Source organism: Hippoglossus stenolepis, chromosome 22, assembly GCF_022539355.2.
Source record: "Hippoglossus stenolepis isolate QCI-W04-F060 chromosome 22, HSTE1.2, whole genome shotgun sequence".
Taxonomy (NCBI): Eukaryota; Metazoa; Chordata; class Actinopteri; order Pleuronectiformes; family Pleuronectidae; genus Hippoglossus; species Hippoglossus stenolepis.
In genome coordinates, this window is record NC_061504.1 from 5,093,624 (window position 1) to 5,120,684 (window position 27,061).

The window sequence follows — 27,061 nt, forward strand, 5'->3', positions numbered from 1 at the left end:
TGTATAGATAAGATTGTCCTTTATTAGTCCCACTATGGACATTTACTATGTTACACTTGCAAAAAGGGAATAAAGAAATACACTCAGTGAAAGTAGTAAATGAAAAATACAATATAAACACAAAGAACTCTAAAAGATGTTAATGTGTCAGTTTTAACAAAACACTATTGCTTGTGAAATTGAAATGTGATGCTGCCAGTAGTGACAGGGACACGAGCAGAGCACAGAACTGGAGAGGAATCAGTCAGGGAGGAGAAAGAGAGAGCAGCTGTCTGTGGACACCACATGTGATACCTGTTTTCTATTTACACATCCAGCAGAATATCAGTACAATTTATTTGGAGACACAGATCTGGACTCCAGAAGATAAATATTCTGTCTATTTTTTCCTCGTCTGTTGGAAATGTCTCTGACTCCAGTTAGTGGCTAAACTGACTGAAACAAAGCATTTAGCTCAAAGAGGCTGCATCTCTGTTGCAGCCTCCTTAAAACAAACAAATGCTCTAGTTACATTCCTCTGAACAACAACTCTAATCAAAAGTAAATCAAGAAACTAAATGAGTTGGAGATCTCAGTCAAGAACAGAAGAGGAAAATACTGAACACAGTGGAGCTCTGCACTTCCTATGAGGAAACATCTTATCTGTTAAACAAAGAAAACAGGACTACAGACTAAACCATCACAACCCAAATCTCTGAGCACATGTTGAGAGACAAGGGAACTGATCAGAGGTCAGGACTGGGCCGGTGGCTCCCAGTGAGGCAGAGTCCCACACTGTGGGCCAGTTGAGGCCTTTTCACTGCTCTGGTCTCCGCCTCTCTCATCAGGTCCCCTCATGGTTTCCAGCTGCTGCTCCACTGCCAAACACACACAGGGGGAGAGAGAGAGAGAGAGAGAGAACGAGACACAAGCACAAGCAGCAGTGTATTCATTGGAACAGGGGACGATAACAATAGGGTCGACACGCCAGTAAGAGAAAGAGCAGGTACAGCAATGCAGGATGAATATTAACTATTCATTTCTACAAGTCTTTAACAAGGGAACCAGATAAAATGCTTTGTTATCAAAGGTCTAATTTTACACAGTGAACCTACAGCACAGACCGAAAGAAAGCACGAAAACATCCAATAAAAAAACAACTCAACTAATATCTAACTTGGTCTTAAAACAAAGGTAATAAACTAATTTAATAAATAGGGAAAGTCCAAATAACCTCCTTTCCTAACCACTATTCCTTGACCCCAATGGAATATGTCACAGGGTCAAGGAAAGGTATGAAGGAGGAGCTGTAAGGAGTTAGGAAAGGAGAACCAGGGTGCAGAGAAATCAACTTCATTAATAACAGAGGATACACACAAAATGTACAGTACTCTGTGCTTATAAAGTTATAATAAAGTTTCCTGTCCAAAACCGAACGACACGTCCTGAGAAAAGATGTTTTCAGTTTAGACAGAGGAAACATTTAATCATCACAGGAAATAACAACAAAACAGGTTTAATTGAAGATTTAATTGAAAACAAACCGGACTGAAATGTTGGAATAATCCTCCTGACCGGACGGATGTGACAGAGAAGAAACCAGACGCTCATGTGAGGACTCAGCTCTGGATCGTGTCAGGAGGATTAAACAGCTGTAAATGTTATTCTATATTTATGTGGGTTGCCAGGTACAACTACAAGGTTGTGCCGCAATGAATTATGGGTCTGCATTTTCTCCTTTCCTGTCATAGAGGATGGTCAGATATTTCCTATGCTTAAGGAGATAAGTTAGGAAGCATTGAAGCTCCTTTCCTTATCATTAAGAGAATTCCGACAGCTCTTATTAATGCGGCTGCTGAAATATTGTCAGGTCATTTCACCCAGTCAGGACAGTTCCTTAGCAAAATGGATAATTAAAAGCACCCAGACCTTTTGTTGAGTAATAAAGTTAGTGTCTAATAAACAGCAGCATCAATAACTAAATGTTCCTGTAGAAATAAAGTAGTAATCAAATAAATAAAACAGAATTACAGTAACATTTGAGGAGCTAAACTACAATCAAATCACAACAATCAAATCAGCTGCTTCTCAGCATCCCACAGTTCACAGATTACACATCAACTTGAATCACCAGCAGTCCCAGGACACACACACACACACACACAGATCATCAACACATTATCCCACTGTAATCTTAAAATCAATAAAACAAACTTTAAAATAAAACATGGAGAAATATATTTGCACCAACTTTTTTTATTTATTACAAAGGCAAAGTAATACTGTAATAGAACTTCTACATAAACAGGAGAGTATTAAAGGATTACTCAATTACTTTAAAGCATTTCTTGACACAAGGACACTGACTGGTGTGGTTAGAATACTGACCTTCAAATTATTATTAACATTTTTCTTTGTGTTAAGAATCCAATTTACTGCACAGCCCAAACCTTTAGACTAGTGCAATGTTTAACCCCAACCACTAGATGGCAGAAAAGGATAAGAGGCGACTTTTTTGGAGCAGTTACATTAATTTTAATAAATTTAAAACATTTTTATTTATGTATAAACATATTGTCTCATCAATATTTTATAACAGACATCCTCTACACCTATTTAATAAATGTAATGCAGACTTATTAGCATTATATTTATGTGTTAATGTATGTGAATTCTTTCTGGTTTTGTTTCATTAGCTCAATTTGTGCTTCTGTTTTTTTCTTTCGGCATGGCAGAGTGATTTGTGAGATTTAAAAATGAAATCCACTTTAGAAAGTGCAAACAACCCAAATCAGTCAGTGTGCACGTGTTGACATGAAGCTGACACGAGGGCCAAGCAGCCAAAAATAAATAAAATCACTTGTTTACCGAGGCCTCCGAGTGAAGTCCTCTGATGTCGTGTGTCTGAACTGTGTGTAAACAGTCACCAGTCAAACTGTAGAAATTCACAGAATACTTTGAGGACCTTGATCGGTCTTTAAGGCTTTAGAGGAGAAAAATCCTCAAAGATATTTGGAGCAGCGTGCAATAGGAACAGGACCAAAAAAAGAATGTGTTGCATGAGACAAAGTCAGTGGAGCCCAGATGATTTCCTGTTTAATACACTTGTCCATTTATTAATCAAAACGACAGAAAGGAACAAGAGACACAATCGACAGAATCAACATTCAAAAATGTGACAGAACACAGAGTAAAGTGCCAAATAAGAAAAAACAAAGCCTCATTGATAATGTACTGTATACACACACACACACACACACATACATACGCACACACACACACACACACACACCACATAGAAAACTAGATTTATTTAACTCACACACACACACACATTTAGAAACCATATAAAAAGTCTACACCGAGTAGATTCTGCTTTTAAATGAGTTTGGCCTCTGAACGACCGCGTGAGGGTTAAAAGAAGAAAAGAAGAAGAGGCGTTTGATCAGTAGTTCATCTGAAGCTTCTGAGAAACTGTATAGTCATGAGTGCTCGTACGCACTGTGCAATTTTCATCACTTACAACCATGAAACACCCCGGCCCACCCACCACCAATCCCCCCCCAACCCCCAAAACATCGTCTAATACATTCTAATGCCGCTCAGAAACAAGAGAGGGGGGTTTCTGATGAAGGCACACGACGGGAGAGGACCGCTTCCCGATGACGCGTCGCACGGCGCCATCGGGACAAACGTCACCACCAGGATATTGTCATTTAAACAAACATAATTTTTAAAAAAGTGTAACTGACCCCCCCCCACCAGTGGAAAGCCTGTTCTCACTGGGGAGGGGAAAAGAATGATTTGTGTTCCAGTTGTGTCACAAAAAAAAACAACAAGTTTGGTAACATGGAGAAAACACGGCAATAAAAAGTTCACCTAAGTGCGCCATGGCTGTGTCCTGTGGCCTCGCTGGATAAAAAAACGCTGGAGGTGAATATTCTACAAACGTCTGTTGTTGTTTAAAAGTCACACAAATAAAATGTAACGGCTGTACGTGTAACGCAGGTGGAAATGTAAACATTGTGCAAGTTGTCGTTTTTTTATCGGAAAAGAAAAGAAAGAAAGAAAGAAAAGAAAGAAAGACAGTTAATTCGTCACCAAAAACAAACACGTGACATCTTTGACCCTTTTGGATTAGAAAAATAAAAGACTATTAAATAACACAGAAAAATCATCAACCGACAAAAATTAATTTGCAGACAAAAAATAAAAAGTTTTAAGAGATAAGCTTTGTAACGACAATTATTGACAAACGTTAATTTGTTTGTTTGTTCGAAAGAGTCCGAGCTCCAACAAGTGCTGGTTTGAGAGGAGGAGCCGTGTCACCAGCCTTGTGGTTTTGGCAAAGTCTTTCCCAGGACGCCCTCTTACGTCCTCTGCCGCCTCCTATTATTCATTTCAAAATAAGGCTCCTCCCTTTTGGCCTTGCACTGTGGGGTCTTCGTGCCGACGCCGGGCTCGGCCTTGGCGGCCCTCACGTTGGGGCTGGATCTCGGCGGGGCCGCGGCTCGTCCTGGAGGAGGTTCGGCTTTTAGAGTTGACTTTGCGTTGGTGGGGTTAGTCGTGGCGGCGGCTTGCTTTCGCCCAGCTGTCTGAGCTGTGGCTGGTGTTTTCTGATTGGCTTTGCTGGAGGAAGAGGGGCCGGTGGCGCCCCCTGGGACCCGCCCGGGGACAGCAGCGGTACCTCGTGGAGGGGCGGCAGCCTTGGTGGGGGCCGGCCCCTTGGCTTTGGCCTCTTTGCCCTTTGGCAAGGAGCTGGTGGGTTTTGGCGGCGCCGGGGAGGCTGTCCGTGAGCTGGAGGAGGGGGTGAGGGACTGTGGCGTCGCCGCTCTTGCGCTCGTTGCAGCTGCGGCTCGCGTGGCTGTCCGCGCTCGCCTGGCTGCCTCTAGTCGGAGGCGTGAGGCCGGGGAGCCGGGGCGGCGCTGTGCAAGGCGAGAGCGCTGGCTGGCGCCCGTTGGGGGGCGGGCATCTTTAGGGGTGGGTGCCCGTGCTGGTGCAGTGACGGGGCGAGGCACAGTGGAGGTGGGTGAGGCGCAGGGGCTGGAGGGTTTGGGGAGTTTGGAGGATGGCTCCGGGCAGACGGGGCTCCTGGGCTGAGCGGCAGTACCGCGTGGCGACGGTCTGAGCTTCAGTTTGGAGGCGGGAGTTGGATCAGTGGCGACAGATGATGGAGCTGATGTTGGAGTCAGAGCTCTGCGGTAGACGTGCCCTCCCTGACACCCTGAACTGGGAGACAGTTTGGAGGAGCTCCCCACAGGCGTTGAGGGCAAAGAGGAGGAGCCTTTGGAGACGATGGGCAGGGGCAGCTGGGTGGGCTTCCTCGGGGAGGAAGGCGGCATCTGGAGGTTCTTCTTGGCTGCCGCCATTGCACCTTTCCTGGGCAGCGTGGGCGTGCAGGCCGGAGAGGCGGCGTGGAGCCGACCCACCTGACCCGCAGGCGTCTGCTTACAGGCCGAGCCAGAGAGGGAGGAAGACGAGGACGCGGAGGAGGAAGAGGAGGAGGACGAGGAGGAGATGAGGTCGTTGACGGCGGCGAGGGGGTCCATGTCTGGAGGTGGAGGAGGGGGAGCTGCGTTGCCGTGGTGACCTCCCAGTCCGGGGGGACCTTTCTGAAAAGCCAGGATCTTCTGCTCCAGAGTGGTGAACTGCAGCACTCGCAGAGGGTCGTACTTGGTCAGGAAACCCCGCAGCGTGTCCCAGCCGCCGCCGACACGCACCATCACATGTTTACCATGAAGCATCTGAGGAGGAAGAACACATCATCCAGTGAGGGAACGTTTGCCGCAAGTCTTGTCAAATCTATGTGACACATTCCTTGACACTCTCTAAATTTTCTGTGCAGAGCTGCAAACGAGCCCGTCCTCTCCTGGGGCCGGGCCCAGCGGACGACTAATCATGATGTAATCGTCCGAATCCATGAGCCACGATTGGGTAACAAGCTTACATGTGTCCAATGACAGCTGCGGGTAAAGTCATGAAGACGTCTCTGCCAGATTTCTCTCTCACTGAGACACGCACACACACTGGCAGGAGCCTGTGTTGACAGTGAGACTCCTACTACGCACTTTAATAGGATATAAACTGTATTTATAGCCGTACACACTACGCTGCACCAACACTCGTACATGTACCACTGCCAAATCCATCAGACGCCACGATGCTGATGTTATAAGTTTTCCGTATTTTAAACATTATCTGTGGATTTTAAATGTAATATGGGTTCAGTACAGTTTGTCGAGCAATTGTCAAGTTCTGGGATTTGTGCGTCTTCTTTGACAACCACGGGGAGATTCCCTTTCTGCTCGTCAGCAGCGAGGTCAAAGGTCAGAGGCAACCGCAGAGTATTCAGCAGGGTCAGTCCCTGGAACTTTGTTTGCTGCTTCAGGGTTTTTCTATCTCAGTTTATTCGATCACAACATTCTGGCACTTTTCTGTATTTCCAGTGTTTCCTCTTCATTGATTTCGAGACTTATTCTTAAAATAGATATTGAGTAGAAATTAAAATTCAATATCAGATGAGGGTCAAAAATGTGGTGGGATGTAGTGAAGCACATTCACAGTGTCACTGCATTTAAAGCTGGGGTTGGTAATCCTGGAGAAGTTAGCAAGAGACGGCTAAAAATAAAAATATTAAAATATGAAACTGACACATCCCACCACTTCCCATCAGCACTCTCGTCCAAGTTACGACTTGATTTTTTTCCCGCTTACTTTCCACTTTTACTACTCTTCATATATCAGCAGACTTCTGTACTTTCCATCCTACATTGTACAAAGCATTGCGTTACAAAAAAAAAAAGTGACACGAAAGTAATCGATAGAGGGGAACTGGTCTTCTCATCCAATCAGAGAGAGCAGGTAACATTAGACCCGCCTCCTTCAATGAAAGCAAAGCACGCCTGCAGCAGCAGAGACGCCACCGCCAAGACTCGGCCATAATGATGTAGTCGATTTATCGCATAAGGTAATAGACTACATTCTGTACTTTTACTATTAATACTTTGAGTATATTTAAAAGCAAATGTTTAATTACTTTTACTCTAGTAGAAAAGTGAATGTGGTATTTTAACTACCGTACATTTCGGTCTATTTATTTGTACTTTTTACTTCCACTTACTTTTGTGTGTCCGTGTGTGTGTGTGTGTGTGTGTGTGTGTGTGTGTGTGTGTGTGTGTGTGTGTGTGTGTGTGTGTGTGTGTGTGTGTGTGTGTGTGTGTGTGTGTGTGTGTGTGTGTGTGTGTGTGTGTGTGTGTGTGTGTGTGTGTGTGTGGCTCTCACCCTGATAAAGATGGTCTTGTCCCCCAGTCTGTAGCGTCCCTCAGACAGGTACTCAATAGAAACCCTGTTGGAGCAGTTGCAGGGCGGGTCGTCCATGCCGTGCTCCTACAATGCACAAAGAGAAACCCGTAAGGACGCCACATCAGAGCTCTTTCATTAACTCACTGGCAGCCATAATGCTCACGATCATGAACATAGGGCATCTGATTATCTTAAAGCCGTCATCTTCGTCCTCTGGCTGTTTTCCGTTTTGCACACGACCGTAATTAAAGACGCCAGCGTTTTATATAAGTCACCTCAGATGACTGGAAAACAAGGCCCCGCACTCGGGGACAGAGCGCCTGCTGTTGTATATGTGAGCTTTAATGTAATTACACCCACTGAGTCAGGCAGTCGGACACGTTTTCTCTCCCGAAAACGAAACGCAACTGACAGGGTGATGAGGTCACACGGGACTAAAAATAACTGATATTAACAGCATTTGTTGTATAAGCTGCTTATGTGTTAAAGTGCAAATACGTTTGTGAACAAATATACGAGTTTGCTTTTACCCGAACCGCCTTCCGCTTCAGTGAGGGCAGTTATTTTTAGCCCAGCTGTCTCCTCTGGGAATAAAACCCCCAACCCCGATGGAGCGCGAGCCACGTTTTACCCACTGAGCAGGACGAGGGAAATAACCCACATACCCGCCCCCCCCAACCCCCCTAACCACATCAGTTTGAGTTTAGAAAGTGTTCAAACCACAGCCAGTCGCAGAGATGCTCCGTTCGACTCAGTTCACCGCGCCGCACGCTTATGGCTGAGTGACGAGCGGCATATCTGCGGCCCGGAGGTCACGTGCGGCAGCAAGTCACACGGCGTCACGTGGTCGGCTGCTGCGGTGCGTCACGTACCCTTTGGGGCGGCAGCGAAGCGGCAGGAACCGCTGCCTGCTGCCGCCATCTTGGCTCGGCCTCAACTGGGTCACACATGCAGCACCTACGTGACGCTAGCGTGATCAGCTGCTTTTGCATGTGAGGTGATGGCGAGGGGGAGGGGGCATTGTTTTGTGTGTTCAAACCTGGTAATAAACAAACGGGGTCTAACAGCATCACCTACACTGAGACCGTGCATGAATATGACAAGTGTCTGCGCTCACTTCCTGCCTCCAGGTGGTCTCATATTCGGTTTTCTCTTAAATAAATGCACGGCTAAGGAAAACCTGCTGGAGCTCATTTCCTGTTCACAAGTTCAGGTCCACAGTGAGAACTCACTCCGGGCTGGTAGAGGCCGCCGTGCTGGCAGCACACGCTGAAGGTCTTGACGGCCGGCGGGGGCTCCTCCGTCCGCAGCAGCGTCTCCTCCAGCTCGATCTCCTTCTCCAGCTTGACGAGCACCGGGGGCTCCACGCCGTACCTGAGGAGCACGGAGTTTAAATGCAATGTTGACACTAAAGCCGTCGCTGTTATTATTTCAAACGACTTCCTGTGCGTTCGCAGACTTACTTGGAGACGATGCGGCCGATCTCCAGCAGACAGAGACAAACCTGCCGAGGCTCCTTGTGCAGCACTGAGGCAGAAAAGAGATTCAGCTTTTAGATGAGGTGGAACACGTGTTAAATAAAAAAAAATTAAAAACACTGGGACATTAGGAGCACACAAGATAAAGTTAATTATTCCCCGAGGAGAGTTTGGATGATTCACGCAGAAGAGGACAGAGCTGTGGGGGAAGCAGTGCAACTTTAAAACCACTCAACTTATATACATTAAACAAATATATACAAGAACAGGACATTCTGCTTATGTACATGCACTGGTGCTGATCTCTAATCCACAGACGTACGGCTTTCATTCTAAGTCTGTTTTTTTTGTGCCGAGCCATTAGCAGTAATGAAGTGATCCCCCATACAGAGAACTCAGGGGGATTCTACCCACAACAGATCCTATTAAACCATTAACAAGTCGGGCTTAATCTACAGATTCAGCTCTGCTAAGATATTAGCAGCTTAGAGCCGACGTCTCGTCTGTCTCACCCTCTGATCATCCTACAGTTCAGATAAATATGCTGTGGGTGTTGTGTACAGACCTGCAGGCACGTCCCTGTAAAAATGTTAAGCATTCCTTCAGTTTGAGCTAAGCCGCGCACTGGACACAACTTTTACTTACTGGGTTGAAACATTTTTGACTGACGCTCGGTAAAGTAATAAAAGCCTAAGAGGAAAAAAAGGAGTTTTTTTCCTATTGGTACTAAAAAGGTATTCAGTGGTGTGACAGTGGCCAGTGCAGGAAAACTCATCACGATTCCATTTCCATTTTTTGGGGGAATTCAAAAGCATGACACGACAGGTGCAAGACACCGAGTTGGACACGTGGCCGCACTTTAATTCATGGAATGAAAGATTCACCAGACGATTAAAGTGGGACTGTTTGATTTCTGCCTGCTCTAGTAAACTGAACTTAATCTGGTAATTTAAAAGGTCGGATCGTTACAAAATCTTAACCAGATGTGGAGCTTTAACAAGTTTCTGTTGGTTCTTGTTCTTGAGCAGCGGAGATTCATGGCAACACGAGAGAGCTGTGATGTCACATCAGTCAAAATCTAACCGTGCCGCGTGTTTAAAATAGCTTTTTTTTTGTGAGTATTATGAGCACCCCCCCAAAGTTACATAAAAGTGAGGCGCACGGAGCGGGAATGACTAAGTCACAATGATCGTGAAGCTGGTATTTTAAGGTGGAGTAGTTGCATAATGTTGCTTAAAGCTGCTGTACATGCACATGAAGAAGAGACAGTAACAGAAGTGCTTGATTTGAACATCATATTTGGAAGATACTCTAATTTAAAAATTTTTTTAAATATAGCTCTTCATGCTGCCGTGCTCACCGAGGCCCTCCGACTCGAACAGGTACGTCTCCTCCACACCGATAAGTCGACACCAGGCCAGGAAGTTGGCCGTGTTGTCGCGGGCGAAGAAGGAACCCGGGGAGGCGTCGCGCTTACACGCCACCTTCCTCGTGGGGAACAGCTGTCGGGAGAAACACACACATCATGAACAATTACCGTCGCAACAATAAGAGCGAGAGAAATAAACTTTATTTCCATTGTGCCTTTATTGAGTGTTTCACTAAATAAAATATAAGTGCAAAATTAGCAAATCATAGAAAAACTAGATCATGCTGAGTAACAAAACGGATAAAATTATAATAAAACAATAAAAGAAGATTAAAACAATGGAGAAAAATACATACAAAATATAAAAAATATAAAAATTCTAGTCCTTAAACCGAGTTAACGTTCAGACACAGTCTATAAAGTAGTGGATTTATCATTAAGTGATTGTCTAATTTCAGGTGATCACTGCTTCAAGCTACCATTTCTGTCTGGATTTCCATGAGTCACCTTTGCTGACAGATGTCAAGCCAGATGTGTGCAGTACTGTCAAGTCTTATTAGAACAATTTACACCAGTGATTTTACAGAAAACATCTTCAATCTTTAATTCAAGCAGGGATTCGTCCACACTCTGACCTCTCTCTCTCTCTCTCTCTCTCTCTCTCTCTCTCTCTCTCTCTCTCTCTCTCTCTCTCTCTCTCTCTCTCTCTCTCTCTCTCTCCCTCTCTCTCTCTCCCTCTCTCTCTCTTCTCTCTCTCCAAACGTTCCCCCTCCACGTGCGAGCATGAAAGCTGCCCTTTGGACCAAGGTGTCCGAGCTATTCTCGTCGCTGCCGTCTGACTCACCTTGCCGAGCGCGGAGGGGCAGCTCTGGGCGATCTTGGTCTGCAGCACGCCGATAAGCTGGCACAGCTTCACGCCGTTGTTCAGCTCCTCCATGAAAAACTCTGCTCGCACCTCCTCCCCTGGAAAAACAGACGAGAGAACAGTGTAGAGCGCAGCGGAAGTTTTACAACATCGACCGGAAACGCACTTTATAAAAATGGAGATATGTACTGGTTGAAATTACATGAAATTAATGCAACAAGAACGGCAGAGAGAAGAGCGCATTTCTCTGCTTTTCTCATCTCGATCCATGAATTAATTCCTGAGAAATTGCTGAAAACTTCAAAAATGACCTCTCTCAATGTTTAAGAAAAAGGCAAAAAGATGTCCTGGATCGGCACCATGCGTTCTCCCCTGACCCATACCACATGCTTCAACCAACCATCGTGGTAATCCGTCCAGTAGTTTGAGTGTTAAACTGCTAAATAACAGACAGACAGAAAGGCCAAAGAAAACACAATCTCCTAGGGGGAGGTAAACAACATTCTTCTTCACTCTTTTAGCCGTTTTTTAAAATACTACAGTGTCTTTTGTTGTAGGACTAGAGGGAGTAAAAGACTCCGCTAGGCTACAAACTCCTCAAGGACTCACGGCGCTCCCACGACCCCGTATTGTAAATCACCGCCCATAAGAAACTCAACAAAGGCCACTGGGTCTGACTTGATTCACGCTGGGAACAAATTCCACAACGGCCATAACACTAAGCGACCGAGATCGCGCCACAAAAGTTTATTTTCCCGCACAACAACGGGCCGAGCCCCGAGGCCTGAAACTCGATCCGCGGCGCGCCACCTGTTTCTGCAGCGCTCGGGACGCAGAGGATCGACAATCAGATCAGTCAAAACGTCTCAGAACGTGGGATGCAGGTCATCAAGGTCAATTACACACGTTGAGCGTTTCAGTACCTGCCCACATTCCTCGTGAGGAAAAAACCAAATGTCGTGCTCTTTACAAGAACAGTTTCAGAAGTCGACAATAGAGTCAGCTTCGATTTCCTTACTGCTCCATTGTGTCCCATGGGACAAAAGATGTCAGTATAATGGCAGAGGCAGATGAAATGAGGGGTTTCGTTCCCCCTCCTGTTTATGTGGTTCGCTGACGTCCGGCTGGAAACAGCAGCATCCAAATCCAATTACATGGGAGACCAATGTCAATTGTGCTGTGGTATTTTCCTCACCTCGAGGGGGAAACTGTTAGCATGCAGATGTCTAGTGTGGATTCATAGGTTTGGGATCCCATGATGTTTGCGTGATTACAGCCACAGAAGAGTAACGTACAACAAGTGTCTTTAAAAAAAAGGACATTTTACCCAACAACCCCCGAAATGATCTCAGGTGGTACGCAGCCCTTACCCAGCATGCCGGTGAGCCAGATGGCGAGATCCTCCTGCATGGGCACCAGGTTGGCCTCGTGCCGCACTGCCAGCCACTGGTCATACTGGAAGACGTCCGCGAGGCCGGGGCCGTGCCGCTGCGCCAACGGGCTGCGAGGGCTCCGGGGGCTCAGCAAGGGGGCGTCAAACTTCTCGCCGAACCACACCTGGAGAGGAAGAGAAAGGATTAAATGCCCGCCATGTTTAAATAAACAACGTTCCCGACCCCTAGTTTGGGATCCACTGGATAAGGGACTCCCTCATTCACAGTGCTAAGGATTGTAAAAGTTGCTTTAGGACTCGGGTTTGCTTTTGTTTTTCTAACGTGTTGAAAAAATGATCCCTTAAGTGAGGAGTTGGGAGATCAGCCTGATTCTGTGTGTGAGGACTCTAACTACAGGGGAGGAAAAACCTATAGAATGTATTTCAGAGTGAACATACTATGGATTTACTCTAACCCTGAATATAGGTTAGCAGTTTCCCCTTAGCCCGCTCTCTATAGACCAACACATCAAGCATTATCATACTCTAGTTCCCATTCAGCCTCACACTGCGGGAGTTACGACCCATCCATGCACAGAGGAAGTATCAGGTCTCCCGTCGTAGCACACTTCCCCTCTACTCTCAGCTGGAGCTCACCCACTTCCAGGTAACCACTGTACTTTACTCCATTTCAATACCACACACACACACACACACTCAGCTCTGTCCCCAATGTGCACTGCTACGTTTTCTTTTCAAATCCAACGAAAATCGAGTCAGTTCAGCGCCGTTGCACTCGACTGCTCACGTGTCCAGCGCTGCTCCACAGTTGGGGCCCGGCGCCTGGAGCGAGCCGCTGATCCTGGCTCCCGACCACGATGTCCCATCATATCCATCTCTACTGTCACACACACTTCCTTCCTGTCTCTTCTCTCTCAGAGCTCTGCACTGCCTCTAACACCGACTATTCACCAAGTCTTTTAGCTCGAGGAGAGACATAAAAATCCAGTGTAGCTTCCCTGTTTTTTGGTTTTCACAGCCACAATGTACATAAATTACATTATTATTAAGTTAGATATACTTTAAGGGGGGGAAATGACAAATTAATGGCAAACTATTAATGTGAGGCATTTTAATCTGGATTTAACATGAGCCAAACTGGTGTCTCTCTAACATCTTAATAGATACAGAATGAAAAAAAACATAAGCATCTGGTGGCTTTGTTGTGTTCTCAATTTTTTTTTTCCTAATTGTTCTCAGACAGCAGGAGGAGTTATCTAGAAACCAGCAGCAGATGTGCACGACGACTCGTCCAGACATTACATAACTCCCTTCTGACCCTCCTCCTCCTCCGCCCGTTCCAGTTTGTTGACATCTGTTTAAGATACAGGCTTTAATCTTTGTGTCCGTCACATGTCATCGAGCGATAAATGAAAGGACTCTGCTTCCGCTGTGCTGAGGGGCGGCATTGTGGGTATTGTGCTTTAGACAAGGCTGAGTCTCATAGAGGCCTGGAAATTCATCATAATGCTTCGGCGTACAAACAGGAAACCTCATAGACAGTCAACAAAGGGGCCGTTTATACAGTGATGTACTGATGCTGATGCTCCAGGCTGCCCCAAGAGCAGTGTGTGTGTGTGTGTTTGTTGTGTTGTGTGTGTGTGTGTGTGGTGTGTGTGTGTGTGTGTGTGTGTGCGTGTGCGTGCGTGCTTGATATGTGATATTGGACTGTTTGGCCATGCTCACACAGTGTTGGTGTTGGGGTTAAGGAATTATAGCAAATAAAAGCTAAGTAAACGAGTTTATGACGATTTACACAAGTGAGTCTAAATCTATTCCGATTATTTGGCCGTGACTTTTAACCTTCAACCTAAAACCTGCCAGTTTAAAGAGATTTCCTATTAAAACTAATAATAAAATGTGACATGTGAAAATATATACTTTTAAGCAAAGAGTCAAAGAATTTAAAAGTAGTTTTTCACAAGACACATACAACATTTTGAGCTTGATCGCTGAGCTGATAAAAATCGCCCGATGAGCCTCTCTCAGACTTATTGGTATCAGTGTTTATGTTTGCGGATATGAAAACTTATTGTATAGAATCAACAATGCCGAAAAAATGCTTTGGCAGTTGGAAATGGTGTCATTACGTAGTTTGTCCATAATAAACTGTAGTGTAGTATTATTATTATTTCTTTTTAGATGTTTACAACGATCAGTGTTTAAAAGATGTGCATTTATTTTCTCTATTGAAGTTTGTGTTTTCTTTTTACTCATAGTAATTAATAAAGTTTTTTGGTTAAACTGTAAAACCCCAATCATGTTAATTCTGACAAAGGTTTGATGACGTCTTCAAAATCGACCAATACATCGGTACCTGGAACTTTTTACTCCTAATATTCAAAACAATGCAGATGTCCTCAATTTTTCATTCCTCATATGGGTCAAGCTCCCAAAATACTTGATCCTACATTTCCCATCATGCAGCTTAACTCCGTCTTTTGTAAAAGTTTTGTTCACTTTGGAAAACCTCCCTCCACAACCACAAAAGACGACATTCAGAGTAGTAATTCCTTGCGATCAGTAAAGTACACTTCATGTGTGTATTCGGTGGAATGCCCCTTTAGCACTCAACTTTCAGGCAACTTTGACTTGTTGTTGTGATTTAACAAAATTCATTGTTGGTGACACCAGCCGCCCTCAAGCGCTTACAGTCGAGTCAACGCAAACAAACACTTAGAGCAGACGTCATCGCTTTCGCACAAGTCCCACAATTGACCACATCAGATGTGAGACTGGGGAACACACACACACACACACACACACACACACACACACACACACACACACACACACACACACACACACACACACACACACACACACACACACACACACACACACACACACACACACACACACACACGTGTAAACAGTGGTTAAAAAAGCACCTGATCTTCTGAACTGAAAAAAGATCATCTCACATCAAAAGAGACGATCCAACAACAACAACACACCAGTGTATATTACATAACCCGGTTCAGAAGGGCAGCGGCCTGCAGTGCTCAGGAGCGCCACAACATATGTTGCCTTTCTCGTTATCCGGTTAATTAGAAAATAAGGTAGCGTAGTGCAACCTGAGTGGGGGATAATATCCCCACTCCATACTGTGTCACCTGACTGAACACAGGTTCACAGAGAGCGTTCAGTGTTTGACGCAGCACGCTAACGATGTAAACGAAAATCTGCATTGACCCGAGTAGAGGGGGCGTTCTCACCTAATCTCCCTTTCTCTTACACCACCTCTGTCCTCGCTGGGAGCAGGAATGTCCAGAGGTAATCCAGCGGAGAAACGGAGATTTTTAAAGCAGTTGGATCTGATGCTCTTAGCACGAGCCACTTATGGCGAAGGGAGGCCAAAGTCCCCTGAAACAATAGTCAATGGCAGGAAGGTCACGGGGAGAAGTGGATACACACAAATAAATTTTAAAAAAGGAAAAAGACTTTCATCTATATTTTCCTTTTCTTGTCTTATCATCACCTTTTCTTGTGACAATTATGTCCACTGCTTATTTCAAGATTTCCCCCCATTATGTAAGCTTTTCCTCATGACTATCATTTGTTCCCATTGTCACGAAGCCTTTTTTCACACCACGTCAGTGATTCATGTATATGAAGCCTGTAAACAAGCCTGACAAGTGGAAAAGCTTGGTAAAGCTTCTTTATTACATTTTAAAAAGGAACCATCTTTCAAATTTCTTGAGCCAATCCAGTTTGTTTAAACCTTCCCATGCTCTGTCTCTTGATCTTTGGCCCTTGAGGATCATCACTGAGTCGGGGGCTGTTTGGTTCTGGTCAGGCTGAACTAACACGGTCACATCTCTCTATTCAAAGGCTAACAGAGCTCCTCCGTGATTCTCATGTCGCCTTGGCATTAATGAAGAATGTGCTGATGGACGGTGGAAGCACTGCTCCTCCGAGACATCACTTATAAATCAAAGTGTGTGTGTGTGAGTGTGTGTGTGAGATTGCTATTGTCTTCCTGTGGGTCTCTCTGGACGTTTTCACGGTTGTGCTCCGTTCTGTCCAGTTCTTCTCTTCAGTGCAAAAGAGACCCTGAACATATCTTCTGCACAGTGATATGCGAGTTGCTACTTAAACATGAAGATGCTCCACAAGCAGGCAACAACGCCTCCCTAGCCCCTGCACACATCTCGGGCGCTTTCACCCCTACCTTGTTGGTTTGGTCCAGACCTTCAGACTTTTCAGGTTAGACCAAAATAACAGGTGTGAAATGTGCCTCTGACCAATGGGCCAAAATTTAGTCCGACCAAAAGAGGCGGTCTCAGTCCAGATCAAACTGAACCATGGTTCGGTTTGTTAACAGTGTGAAAACATTTCTTTGGATAGTTCGGGACTTCTGGACCAATTCCAGGAAGTTGAGACGTAAACAGAAGAAGAAGAAAAGAAAAGAAGCCTCACTGAAGAGAAACAGAGTTGTCGAGTTTCGCTTGAAGTCTCACACAAAATCCTTTATTCCGCTCCCTCTATTACAATGTGAAATCAAAACTAACCAGATCAAATGTAAACCATGTAACAGAGAAATGACCCTTGGTCCAGACTTTCAACAGACTTACATTAAGCCTGCACGACCCTGATAAGACCACAGTTTTTTGGCTTTCTATATGTGAACTAAAGGTTTCACATCCCACCAGTTGCCACATGGTTTTATCTCCACAGCATCTGGAGCACCTGCAGATCTCTGAAATGTGCTCAGACATCTGAAGGAACGTGAAACCATCCGACATCACACTTCACAATGGCTGTGTTGCATTAATAAAAAAAAGTGCACATATGCCACTTACACTTCCCTGAGGGCCTTTGTTTTCAACATGGCTGAACAGAGCGTTGGGGGTGTGACCAGTTTATTGGATGTGACTGTGCTCTACATGGGCAGCGAAGCTCTGAGTGTCACTACAGTTCAGATCTACAGGATCAATATCCTCACTGGGAGCCTCTCGATAACACGCAATACCAAACTAGATTTTGTCTTTTGTTGTCTGCGCTTTAAATAAATATGAGTTAGTTAAACATCATGGCTGCATTAGAGCAAGTCTGATTTATTGGTTGGCTAATAAAAATCGTCCAATGAGACTTTAAGCATTTATTTTCGCTGAAATGAAAATGTTTATTTTACAGAATATACAATGCAGAAAAGATGTGAATTTATATTGACATATTAAATTTAAAAAAATTGTTTATTTTCTTAATTCAAATATATATTTGGTTTTATTTGCTTTTTATTCATAGTTTAATTTCTAATAATGTTTATGGTTATCAAGCATCAATTACATTTCTTCGACAGAAGGGTTTGATAGTGATTTAGGAATCATTTCCATTATTTTTAAATACAGAACTTTATACATCTACTGATGAAACGATAATAGAAATACTTTACTCCCCAATATCCGTAATACACCTCATAAAAATCCATATCAGTCAGGCTCTACTCTCTCCACTTAGACGTGTTTATAGAGATGTTAATTAGAAATGGATTGAATTAAAGTATTGAATATTTGTTATTTAATGCTAAGGAGCTGCGCTTATATAAAAACACGTCTAAACTTATAAGAGAAGACAGGGAAAACTTTAAAATTGAAGTTTTTTTCATTTATAAAAAGTAAAATTTTAGACAAAGCACAGACAAATCTGATGCGTCTGACGTTTCACAGTCCATCAACAACTCCGGTGGAGTCTCTTCACAGCCTCGACGACTCATCGCCATCAGCCTGACAGGTTTCCTGCCACATGCTACGTGCACGGCCCTGAGATGCATATTTTGCATATCCACAGTCTCCCTGCAGGGTGGGGGGAGCCAGGATCAATCCAAACCAGATGACAGAGGAAAAGCATGTCTCACCGGAGTGCTGCCATGTGACAAATCTGCAACACGATACGTGTGTTGTTTTGGATGTTGGGGATGGCTCGCACTTCGTTGCTGGGAGGGGACGGGGAGGAAAGAGAGTGTTGCACATTCCACTCTCTCCCCCTAAAAACATGTGGAGAGGGGGGAACTCCTCAGGGTCTCGGCAGTGGAACGTCAGACATGCACAACAACAACGAGGGGGCGGCCTGAAACACAGGTGGGCCCGTCACAGTTGCCGAGCGTGAGACAGATGTCTGTGGTTCTTTATTTAATCTGAATAACTCTGGTAATGTCGGGGAAGTTTTTCTTCAATTTGGCACACAGACAGTTTAGGTGATTTATTGCTTGCACACTGAGAATGGTGCTGACAGGCCTAAAGAGGGCGCTGTAATGAGGACTCGAAGTCAGGTTCAGCCCTTATGGGATGTAGAGATTTCTAACTCTGTGATGACATCCAGCTGCACATGCTTCAAATCCAAAACGTGGATGTGAACGTGCAAAGGGTGATGAAATCCAAACGGTGTCATGATTCATGAAAAACAACATCTGCGAACCAAACACTGATTCGGCCATGTTGATCTCCAACCTGACGGACTGCATCTCCCTCCCTGACCAATCACAGTGCACCTCGTGAAGTGTAGCCGGTGATGAACTCACCTGGATGCCGGTCTGGACAGCCATGACTGCGATGACTGATTCACTTCTTCATCCTGTGGAGAGACGACAGAGGAGTTACACATGATATCTGATTATGGCACTTTGTTGAAATTTGACCAAATAGATTACTTGATACGGTTCATGTGATAATCAATTCCAGAGTCCTTTGGAAGGAACTCATAGTGACTCAGTGGGGGCTACCAGAGTAGTTACAGGCCTTAAGCATCTCTTCCCTCCGGGGACTCTACCCGGAGTCTTATCATCACCATGGAGATACCAATGACAACCTCCACAGAAACAATGGTCAAACTAATAAACTGCAGCTCGCCAGGAAATAGTTACACTTCATGACTCATTTTAGAACCAAAACAAGACTCAACCCACTAGATCAAGTTTAGTTGTCAAGCGTTCTAGGTGCTGGTGGGTAGATTTCTAAACCTGGACAGAAGCAGACTAGTTAAGATTAAACTTTAAAAAAGGTCTAGATTGTTACTCAACACGCAGACTGGACAGCGGAAGTAAGACAAAGCAAACGCAGGGAATATCATGCATAGAGCACATTTCATTGTCTTTTCTTTTATTCCCCATTGTGGTATATTAAGCTGTAAGTAATGCTGCCTAATTGGCTGCATCCCTTGTGAGGTGGATGAATATATAATGTACATCCCCTTCTGACCAAATGCTAAGGCAGAGACCTGGTACGCACCTCCCCCCAGAATAAGAAAAGAGACCATCCCAATACAAAATTCAGACAAATTTATTGAGTGAAAACTCAGCTGCAATAAGATTAAATGGACAGATTCAACATGTACTTTAGTAAGAGCCAAAATGATAGAATTGGCAAAATAAATAATCAATAATTCAAATACAACCAATTCAGTTCCCCGTCCAGCCGAACAGCGGAGCCTCCTGACTCGGGTCATGACAAAGCCCTGAGAAGGACCCGCAAGATTAACTGGTTCCACACAGTGACTTTTAAGCCTCACTCAACCCTGATTATCTCATCAGTCTCTAAAACGAATTTCAAGCATGTGTCTCTTCTATTCAAAATCTAATTAATTTTTTTATTACTGTCACACTGATTCTCCTGGAAAAAAAGCTTCCGATTCCAGCAGAGAAAAGTCAGTCACTTCCGTTTTTTTGTCAAATCTACTGTGTCATGAGCATGTAATCAAATTTACAAGGTATGAATTCAAATTTTGCAGGGTTTTGAATACCATGTAATGAATGAAGGCCTGTTAAACAGGATATAAGCTGCGAACAGGCACACAGGATGTATCAAACAGCCTCCTGGGTAAAAAGAAAAAGGGAGCATTTTGTTTTTACTGGACAAAGTGAGATTGAGCAAATCAGACTTTCTCACGAGGAAGTGATGAGGTTAGTCTGAGTGCTCCTCGCTGCCCTTTCCCACACAGGATGTGAAGGATTACCCCCGACGCTCAACTGTCCCCGAGGGTGTGCGTTTGACAAAGAGAGGCGGCGGGTGGGGGGGAGAAAGTAATCACAAGCGCCTAGATCCTAATAACACTGATCATTTGCTCAACACAGCTGAGGCAATACTCTGCCGCTGGAGACCCCCCCGCCCCCAATCCCCCTCAGACACACCTCAACACAAACATCAATGCTCAGCCACGATGGGTTGGTGAAACTTCTGCACTGCTGTATAAATGTTCTGGTGGTTTCCACTGAGGTCAACACGCACAGAGTGAGGAGCATTCTGATCCACAACTGCCCTCAGAACCACGCACACTAAAAAAAAAAAAAAAAAAATCACATCCTCAGCTGCTCATCAAAAAGGCACAGAGAGCTGTGTCCAGTCATCCGACACCAGATCTGCAGCTGTGATGGGAGAAGATGCCAAGTCAGCGGCCAAGGATGGGACAGGGGCGGGAAGGATGACAACACAACACGACTTACCTTCGGAACACAAACAGTGCGGTACAGAGCGGGGGAACGGCGCCAAACAACTCGGATCAGCCTCAAGAGCGCATCCTCGCCACTGCTAAGCCAAAACCCCCCCCACTTACGCTACTCTTCAGCACTGTCCAGCCAGAGCGGCTCCTGCCTCTGTGGTTCCACGAGTGAGCGGGGAGGGAGAGGCAGTGAGAGAATGACAGGAGGGAGGGAGGGAGGGAGGGAGGGAGCAGGAGGAGGAGGAGGTGCAAAAGGAGAGTCCTGACTAATGAAGTGGCTACGCTTCGCTAAGCTCTGCCGACCCCCTCCTGCTTCCCCTCAACAATTCTGTCACAGCGGTACCCTCTCACAAAGCCTCCATTGTTTTTTTTAGCTTGCCACCCTCCCCACCACGCACACACACACAGACACACACACACTTCTTCTCATCCCCAGATCCAGAAACCAAACCAGGAACTCCCCAATCAGGATGCGATGAAACGGAATGAGATGGGATGGATAGAGGAGATGAGGTTGAGGGTTGGGGGTACCTCCACTTCCTTTTCATCCCCCCCACCCCCCTCCAACGCTCACCACAACACCCCTTGAACCAATACTCAGCAGAATGTTATGGGGTAGGAAGCAGGAAAACCAAAAGAGAACGGCTTCGTACGTTGGTGCGTTTTTGAAGTTGTCAACTTGTGCTTGTCCTGAAAGATTTGGCCGGGGGCGTGCACGTAGAGAGGGAATTACTTTGAGCGAGCAAAGTCCAAGTAACAAACACCAGAACACATGACGTCATGCCGCTGAGCCACATGCACAGATGTTGGTTTTCCACAGCTGTTTCAACCACCTCTGTTATCTGAACTACAGCGTCGTTTGACTGAGATGTGCTATTCACACAAGGCAAGTTGACCCCCAGTATCTTTGGTACATCCATCACTCAACACTTACAAAGTATGTTTCAAGAATTAGACAATGTAAAATACGATTACAAGTGTTGTGAGGCACAGATTCATGCACAAGACTGAAGACTGAGAAAGACAAAAGGGAGTAAAACCCTGAAATTAGACTGAAATCTTCACTGGACCGATGTTTGGTTGAAGGCAATTATTCAAACTCAAACCAATGAAACCACAACATGCTTCTTGTTGAAATTTCAGTCAGTTTTAGGGAATCGGATCTGAAATTCTGGAGAACAACTCTTGATTTGTAAAGGACAGATGATGGATTACCTCGAGAAATTTCTAGCTCAAAGCTTGATCGGTCTTGATCAAGTCTGAAAGGAATTCAAGGGTCATTGTAGTTTGTTTCAAGTATTGTTGGGAAAAGTCCTCAAGGTTACAAAGCTGAAAGAGCAGAGTCGCTGACAGAATGAGGACATTTAGGGTTTTAGAAGAGAGGAACAATCCAGAAAGGCTCCGTTTCTTTTCAGCATGTAGGCGTTCGTCAAGGGTCACACTCAGCAACACGGGACAAAAGGGCAAATCTTTGGCTCTGGACTCCAGTTGTGTTGCATCTGGGGCCCCGGCAGACCCTGGAGAGAACAGACTCCCCACAGGGACCAAAGGCTTTCAAACACAGTCAAATGTCAAACACGGAGGAGGGGGGAGAGAATCGCAGCCAAAAACAGAGAGGCGAGGACAAAACATGTTTCACAATCGCTGTGAACTTGGGAGTGGTTTATTGGAAAGTTCACGGCTCGACACTGCGGCCACGCAAATTCCCCATGGGTCACCGAGAGGAAAAATGTCCAACAATGCCGGCACTATTCTGTCGTCCATCTGTAACTTGCAATTTCTTCCGTTCTTTCAGTAAATCTGATTTCCACCCAGAAGACTTGAGATTATGCTCTAAGGGGCCAAATATGCAGCTGAGCCTCTTTGCGGATCATCTTGCATCGTCGATTGTCGAAGCTCCTGAGGAACAAATTGTACATGATGAGAACAACGTTATTTCGGGGCATTTCTGCAACCAGAGCCGTTTGCGAATGTGGAACTTTCATAATAATTCCAGAACTCAACATTGCCCAAGCATTAGCTTTTCCTCAGGTGCACGTGTGCCATTCCTATATTTCTAAAGCCCCATACGGATTAACTGAGCTAATGAGGCACTGAAACCCGGGACACAAAAGACCCTGCTCATGTTTGCGTTACCTAACCTGTATTTCTTGTCCTGAGTAACATAAAGGCTTTGTTTCGGGTTATATCCCCTCGGGAGAACTGCTATTTCCAGACTCAGTGGCCTCAATCACTTTAACATCAGATGGCATTTCCTGTGCAATATTTAAAAAGGAACATCGCAGTGTTAGATGCAGTTTTGAACCGGTCCCTTGTTGTGTAACACTGAGTGTGACAGTGGTAGTAGCTGAAATTCAAAATAATATAAAAAACATGTGGTGTTTGGCCTGTGGGGACGCTCGTCCACGTGCAGGCAGAGATGTGATGATGTTATGATGTGATGACTGTTGATTTGCCTTTCTGTAGCCACAAAGATATATAGTTTTGAAACACATCTTTTAATAGAACATTTTACTTACTCATAGGGATAGATATAAACAAACTGTGACAGCTAATTAACTCAACTTTGCTCCTTTTTTTTCTCTGCACAGGGCTCAACAAATAATCTACTTCCTGCCAGGAAAAGGTGCCGAACAAATGAGAGGAATTTCCTTTATCCATTCACATATGAGGTGTGTGATTAACTTTTACCCTATTAAAAAGGAAAGGAATCTAGTCCGAACTTCCCTGTAGTCCGGACTAAACATAGATGCTGTCTGTGTGCGTTTTTTGAGGGTGGGGGTGAGACATCTGTCCGCGTGTTCCCCCTGCAGGTCGCTTCTCTCTCCATCTCGCTCTCGTCCCAGCCAGTAATCATATAAGAGGATCAGGGCTATTCCAGACAGCAGAGAGCGCATCCACCTCCACAACAAGTCGTCATCACAACACACTGCCGTGCATGTGGTGCACCCATGCAGCCTGCAGCGCTCCGGCAGTACATGCAAGCACCCGTGCATAAGTGCAAAAATGAAATGAGAACACATTATGTAACGAGTTAAAAGTAGAAGGCTCAAGCGGTGATGTCACTTTGATTTTCCGCTACATGGCACATGTATGTTGAGTGAATAGAAACAGAGTAAATGGCATAAATTAAGTTTTTGGGAGCTCCATCATTTTTTTTAATTTGTGGGAATCTCCAGAAGAATTGTTTTATTTCATTATTCATTTCCCTGAAGGTTAGAGCAACTGGAGCACATGATAAAGACAGCATGTGTCCCACACAGCTTTCCCTCCTCTGTTGTGCAACCAACGTTTCTACTGCACATGTCGTTCAGTGGTTCTCCTGCATGGGCTCTGCTTCAGCCCAATGTTATCACTCAAACAACTTCAATAAGGGAAAATCTTTGGCTGCACTGTTAATTAAACTGCACATGTCGGTGCGTTTAGGTGTCAGTTGAAGTGCTTTTATTGAATAATCAAGCGATGCCTGGGGAGAACAGCGTCCAGCAATTTGTGAAGCCTCCTGAAACAAACAATCCGGCACTTTTTTGGACGACTAAAGGAAATGAGAGAGAACTTGGCTCTCAAGCTCTCTCTCTCTCTCACCCTCAGCTTTTTTTCACTTTTCATTTGTACAAAACCATGAATGGTTTATTGAAGTTGTTTGAAGTGTGCCATTATCACCTTACATTAAAAGGTGTCACACCCTCTCTCTATGATGGCAGGCTTTTCCACCCATGTTTTAATGTGGCCGTTCAGATCAATACTGGTCCACGATTAAATGCACTGCTTCTTAAACATTATATTTTACACCTGAAGGTCTCCAAATGTGTGTTTTGATGTGAAAAAGAGCAAGGCTCTATTTTTAGGGATTGAATTCGATAACATGAGCATGCAGAAATGGATGAGTAACATCTTTTGTGTTTGTCCCCCCAGTACCCGTGATGTGAAGTGGCCGTGGGCCAGCTCCGAGGGCCATTGAACCTCCTGTGCCCTTCCAGCTCCCTGCAGTCCAAAGCGGTTCTGCTGGACGCAGCCTCTCCCGAGGGAATACCAACTCCTCCTCTATTAAACTCCTTCCTGCTGAGCCCTTTGTGTCTGGTCTTAATTACCCTGTCGGAGGAGCGTTTCATTTAGAGCCCGGCCTCCCCCTTTTTGTTACAGATGGGGCCTGGCTGCACTGTGCCGAGAGGGAAATTCATTCAGTGGTGGGAGAATGAAAAAAGTAAATATACTTCAATAGGCGGCTGAACAAGTGAGCTCCGCGTGATAATAAAACTTTACTTTCTAAAGCAGTTCAGTCCGCTGTGGGCCTGTACAAGCTTGTTCATCAAGGGTTTCCATGGTAAAAAAAAAAAAAGACTACCACTCATTTAAAAAGGATTAAAACATTTCTTGGCCTCCATCCGGTTGTCCTTGTTGGAGCGGTCTGTCCTTAGAGGTGAGACAGTGGGAGTAAAGCCCATCTTAAAGGCTTGAATGGGTGGGACCCACCTGCCAATCCCATTTTGATTTGTTGATGCTAATCCACGGCTCACTACACGCCACCAGGTCAGCTCTGGGATTTGAAAGCCCCTCGGTGCTGACTCAGGATCAGGCCTCCCGCCCCTGCTTTCCATAACCGTGATGAAGAGAGGAACCGATGGAGGCTGATTCCAGGTCAGTAAAAAGAGCCCATGGGTGTCTACGGATAAAGACCTCTCGCATGTGAGATGCCACACGAGATCGTCCTTCAATTCAAGACTTCAAACAAACAGAAGATACAATCAGCCTAGTATTTACCCACAACACATTGGGCACAATGACTTCCCACCTTTATCTCAACCGTTTTTCAAGCCTGACAAAATATAGGCTGTTTATTTGGGCAACACCCCCCATTTCACAGGCCTGTCCCTCCCACCGTCAATAAGAATGGATTAATCCTGGTATCCTGGTTATTGATTTAGCGCCTTTCTCCTAATGAATGTAACACCAGTGGTTGGTCCGACAAATGAGAACCTGGTCAGACGATTGAACGAACAAACAACCACTCGAATGGGAAACTATGCCCAACAAAGTATGTCAGACACCATATTGTCTTTGTATTGAAATTAAGAGGAAATGCTTGTGATAACATGTTTATTCTCATAAAGCAAACAAAGCCAGTCGTCGCTGGTAGTCTCTCAGTAGAATATGATATGCTGATGTAAAAAATAGGATGCAAAACTTCAGGGTTTCTCACACTGTTCAATGTTACAGGAGGTTTAACTGAACGCAACATCTACAGATACAATTATATAAGAAATTTTTAAAAAAGAATATCCGAACGATGATTCTGATCATCCCATCTTTCGATGACAAGCATTTCCTCACCACACTTCCAACATCAGCTGTTTAGACATGGATGAATGGAGTGTTTAATGTACTCATGTGACTCATCACATGAGCTGTTTGGAGTCTACTGGGTCCCAGTGACCTACATGTGGAAACATATCCTCGCGAAACATAACGTCACTACACGAACTGCAACAAACCAGTTCTCTCATACTAGTATTCCATCTTGGCACTGCAGTGTCTGTGAAGCCTGATCCATCACTTTAAGCAAGTATTTCCCATTTTTACAGTCGTCATCCCCATTTTTGTAATTTCCACTCTACATGATGTCAGTAGCCAGTTGGGCTGAGTCAATCAGCGGTGCCCAACACACACAGCATCCTTTAGGCAGCAGCAGGTCTGGCATGATGCCCAATGTTTCTGCTGACCTCACACACCCACACACCCACACACACACACACTCAAACATTCACACACTCACACACACACACTCACTGCAATGACATCACTACTTCAGTCGCAACACAGACTGGCCGTTTGAAATACGTGACCACACAAAGACAACTTGACCGTTGATCTTACATCAGCTGTAATTTAGAAGCCCTTGCAACTGATGGTCATCCCATAATGCATCACTTCATGTGTGCATTCATTCCATTAATGAACTGGGACGTAATAACTGTTGACAGAATGAGGCATAACAGGAGGAAAGTGACGGTTAGAGAGACCTTTTGGTTTCCAAGGTGCCATCTGTCTGGCTGCCAAAACTCCCAATTTCCAGGGTGTCATAACGTCTACTGCTGTAAATTTAAAAACAGTAGGTGAAGCATAGCTGAGCTTCTTCTTTACAGTCAACATATAACTTTATCATTTAATCCTATTTCCTTTACTGATGACATGTGGCGTGT

General features: G+C 44.9%; 1 protein-coding gene across 3 annotated transcripts in view; it reads right to left on the reverse strand.

The window, feature by feature from the left end:
- Nucleotides 1-3,067: 3,067 nt before the first annotated feature.
- The window catches only part of gas2l3 (growth arrest-specific 2 like 3), a 28,965-nt gene continuing 4,971 nt past the window's right edge, over nt 3,068-27,061 (reverse strand). Inside the window, exons 1-9 of one of the 3 annotated variants that reach the window (XM_035147068.2) lie at nt 20,976-21,052; nt 18,949-19,001; nt 12,364-12,550; nt 10,973-11,091; nt 10,120-10,261; nt 8,745-8,808; nt 8,514-8,655; nt 7,261-7,365; nt 3,068-5,723 (exon numbers count right to left, since the gene is read on the reverse strand). In XM_035147068.2, the coding sequence (XP_035002959.2) occupies nt 4,350-5,723; nt 7,261-7,365; nt 8,514-8,655; nt 8,745-8,808; nt 10,120-10,261; nt 10,973-11,091; nt 12,364-12,550; nt 18,949-18,972 (2,157 nt within the window). In that variant the 5' untranslated portion in view covers nt 18,973-19,001; nt 20,976-21,052 and the 3' untranslated portion in view covers nt 3,068-4,349. Of the gene's footprint in view, nt 5,724-7,260; nt 7,366-8,513; nt 8,656-8,744; nt 8,809-10,119; nt 10,262-10,972; nt 11,092-12,363; nt 12,551-18,948; nt 19,002-20,865; nt 21,053-27,061 lie in introns of those variants that run through there. The other 2 variants (XM_035147066.2, XM_035147067.2) reach the window with 2 other exon arrangements.